Consider the following 2,994-nt stretch of genomic DNA (forward strand, 5'->3'; position numbering starts at 1 on the left):
TTGTATTTTAGAGCTTTTTACAAGTATTGTTCATGAATTATCTTTGCCAAATGCGTGGTTACCCGCAATTTTCTTTCTTGATTTCGTTAACACTTGTTAAGATCTACCTTTCCTCCATAATCATAAATCGGGGCAAAAATACCTTTGAATTAGTAGGCACCGTCCTTAAAAGGGAGTGTATATTATCCCTGGCTCTCCCCGCCCCCCCCCCCCCCCCCCCCCTCCAACTCTCACATGTCAATTGTAGACATAGGACCGGTGCAACACTTGATAACGATTATTTAATGAAACTAAGATCAAAACTCTACGAAACGATTACAGTTGACATGCTTTGACCGGTCACTGTCCTGACAATCTCCCCTTTTCATATGCTCGATCGCATTACCTATTGTAATTTTTCCTTAGCCACTTTGAAAAATACGATAATACTCTTTGTTTACCCTCCAACATTTTGCATAAGGATTGTTTCCAGCTTCTCTTGGGACTTACAATGGCCCCAAGAGAAAATAAAAACAATTCTTGCGAAAATTTTGGAGGGCAAACAAAGAGTATTATGGTAGTTTTGAAAGTGGTCTATTGTTACACTACACAATGCACAGTTCCACCACTGATTAACATGGATGTCTCTGGTCATTGAAATTTAAAGAGGCAGTGTCACGCTATTCCAGTCAAACTTCAAAACACTGAAATATGTTTTTTTGCATCAATCAAGATAAGACAATAATGGTGTAGTTTTGTTGCTAATAACGATTGAAGTGCACTTATGCTATTCGGTTTGTTATTTGCATCCATGGATGGAGAGAATGGAAATGGATTGAAACTTGAAAAAAACTGGCAATGTTTTCAAGTTTGGAGATGGTGTCCGCAGAAAGTCGCCAGAAACTAAATACCAATAGCTCTTTGTGCAATAAATATATTTATAATCTTATCAGTGGGTTGTCAGGAATGTTTTACGTGTGAGCTAAAGTACTACTTTAGATCGGTTTTTATTCAGTTTTGACCTAAAAATTTAACATGACAGTGCCCCTTTAATTTAAAACTGTAATTCTGTGTTCATTGTCGTCAGCTGTTCGAGTTCAAACATCGAGTGCATTACACATCGGCTTTATGAATACATCAAATATTTCTGGGACATTCCCCCAACTTTTGCTATGTCCGAGAATTTAAAAAAGTCTAGAACTGTGATTGACCTTAGAAAGTAGAATTTCTCTCTTCACCAGTTAGCAAGGTATCTCCCTAGGGACTTACGGAATTCACCTTCTCTGGAGACATTTAAAAGAGGACTAAAGACTTATTTATTTAACCAATAATCTTAACTTTTTGCATCTTAACTTAACTATTTTATTTATTTTTCTATATTTGTAAATTTGTAAGGGCATTGAGACATAGTGTAATGCCCCAGAACTGCATTATTATTATTATTATTATTATATTACGTATTGACAGTCTAAAAGAATCCGTAAGTTCTGGATTTGTTTCATTTATCATATAGTACTACATATAGCTGTGTTTGGCCACGTGGAACGGTAGCGACATGGATCAAATCGGCTGCCGGTTAGATACCCGCATGGCAGGGTACTTTGAATTTGCATAACTGTCCTATAATGCGGAGCATATGAGAAAAGAATTGAAAAACTTGACAGGAAGTAATTCGCTTGAAGTGTAAATGTAATTGTAATTCTCTGAAGATATGTGGAGCATTACGGGATAACCCTACCGTCCCTAGCTTTTCATGCACCCAACAACAAGTTGTTGTTTCCACCAGTTGAATCGGACCTGCGCCACATAGACCGATTGCATAAATGGCGGCCAAAAATGTGTTCTTTTGTTGATGTGCTAATTAGACTCACTAGCCTCGCTCTCGAACGACATTTCTATTGCAGTTCGTCCATGCAAACGAGGCTGGTGAGTCTAATTAGCACATAAACAAAAGAATACGTTTTTGGCGGCCATTTATGCAATCGGTCTATTGTTTACCAATCTATGAATATCTTTGGCCGATGGTGTCCGTTACGTGCCCGTTGATTTGCAATAGCCCTTATGCGTGATGACGTCTGATTAGTTAATTTCATCACCAAGCCTTGAATTCGAAAATGGAGCTTGTATATTTTAGCATGAGAAAAGTTGTAACTTTAATTTGTATTTAAGTGACTAGTCGTTCTAGCCACTGGAGCACTTATTGGGGACACTGTAAACGGAAATTAACAATTAACGCATAGCAAGTCAAATGTTGGTTTTTGAGGAGAGGGGAAAACCGGAGTACCCGGAGAAAACCTCTCGGTGCAGAGTAGAGAACCAACAAACTCAGCCCACTTATGACGCCGAGTCTGGGAATGGAACCCGGGTCACACTGGTGGGAGGCGAGTGCTTTTACCACTGCGCCATCCCACTTACAAACAATCATGAATAATTATGTGCAAACGTGGCTTGGTGGTGAATTTTGAGCCTATGCCGTCATCATGCATTTGCCTTATTGAATGGCTTTGAAGTGTGACCGCTCACCTTTTAGTTACTTAGTTACTTAGGAAGTATGTATAATTAACCAATGATGCAAGCTTATCGAAAGAGAGTTGGAGAGTCAAGGAAAACGTTCCAACTGTCCATCACAAAATGTCTAAGAGACGGCAGAATTCATCATAATTTTTTCGCAAAAAAATGAGTTGCAACGAAGACCAAGGCAAACACCCGCGAAGATTGTTGTTCTCGACTAGAGGAATGGGTGTGAATCGTTTGGTGACACCTTTTAAAAGTTGGGTAGTAAGGTATCAAGAAAGGCCTTGACTCGGAACTTGTAGAAACAAGCGCAAGGGAAGGGGCCATCTGTATAATGCCCTGCACAACTTCAGAGAATTACAGTTATACTTCAAGGTAAGTACCTGATGTCTAATTTTTAAATTTTAACATATGCAAATGTATCATTCAGGCTAAACCAGCACTGTCTGACAGTCTTCATCAGGCGTCTCACTGTTATGCGGCGACCTTTCGACGAACGTC

The 2,994-nt window shown here is 39.2% G+C and overlaps 1 protein-coding gene across 20 annotated transcripts in view; it reads right to left on the reverse strand.

The window, feature by feature from the left end:
* Positions 1-261: 261 nt before the first annotated feature.
* The window catches only part of LOC138006780 (adenosine receptor A2b-like), a 53,082-nt gene continuing 50,349 nt past the window's right edge, over positions 262-2,994 (reverse strand). For all 20 annotated transcript variants that reach the window (XM_068853337.1, XM_068853319.1, XM_068853328.1 and 17 more), the window contains one exon: positions 262-2,994. This exon is cut by the window's right edge and continues 335 nt beyond it. In XM_068853337.1, the coding sequence (XP_068709438.1) occupies positions 2,925-2,994 (70 nt within the window). In that variant the 3' untranslated portion in view covers positions 262-2,924.

The sequence above is a fragment of the Montipora foliosa genome, chromosome 6, assembly GCF_036669935.1.
Source record: "Montipora foliosa isolate CH-2021 chromosome 6, ASM3666993v2, whole genome shotgun sequence".
NCBI lineage: Eukaryota > Metazoa > Cnidaria > Anthozoa > Scleractinia > Acroporidae > Montipora > Montipora foliosa.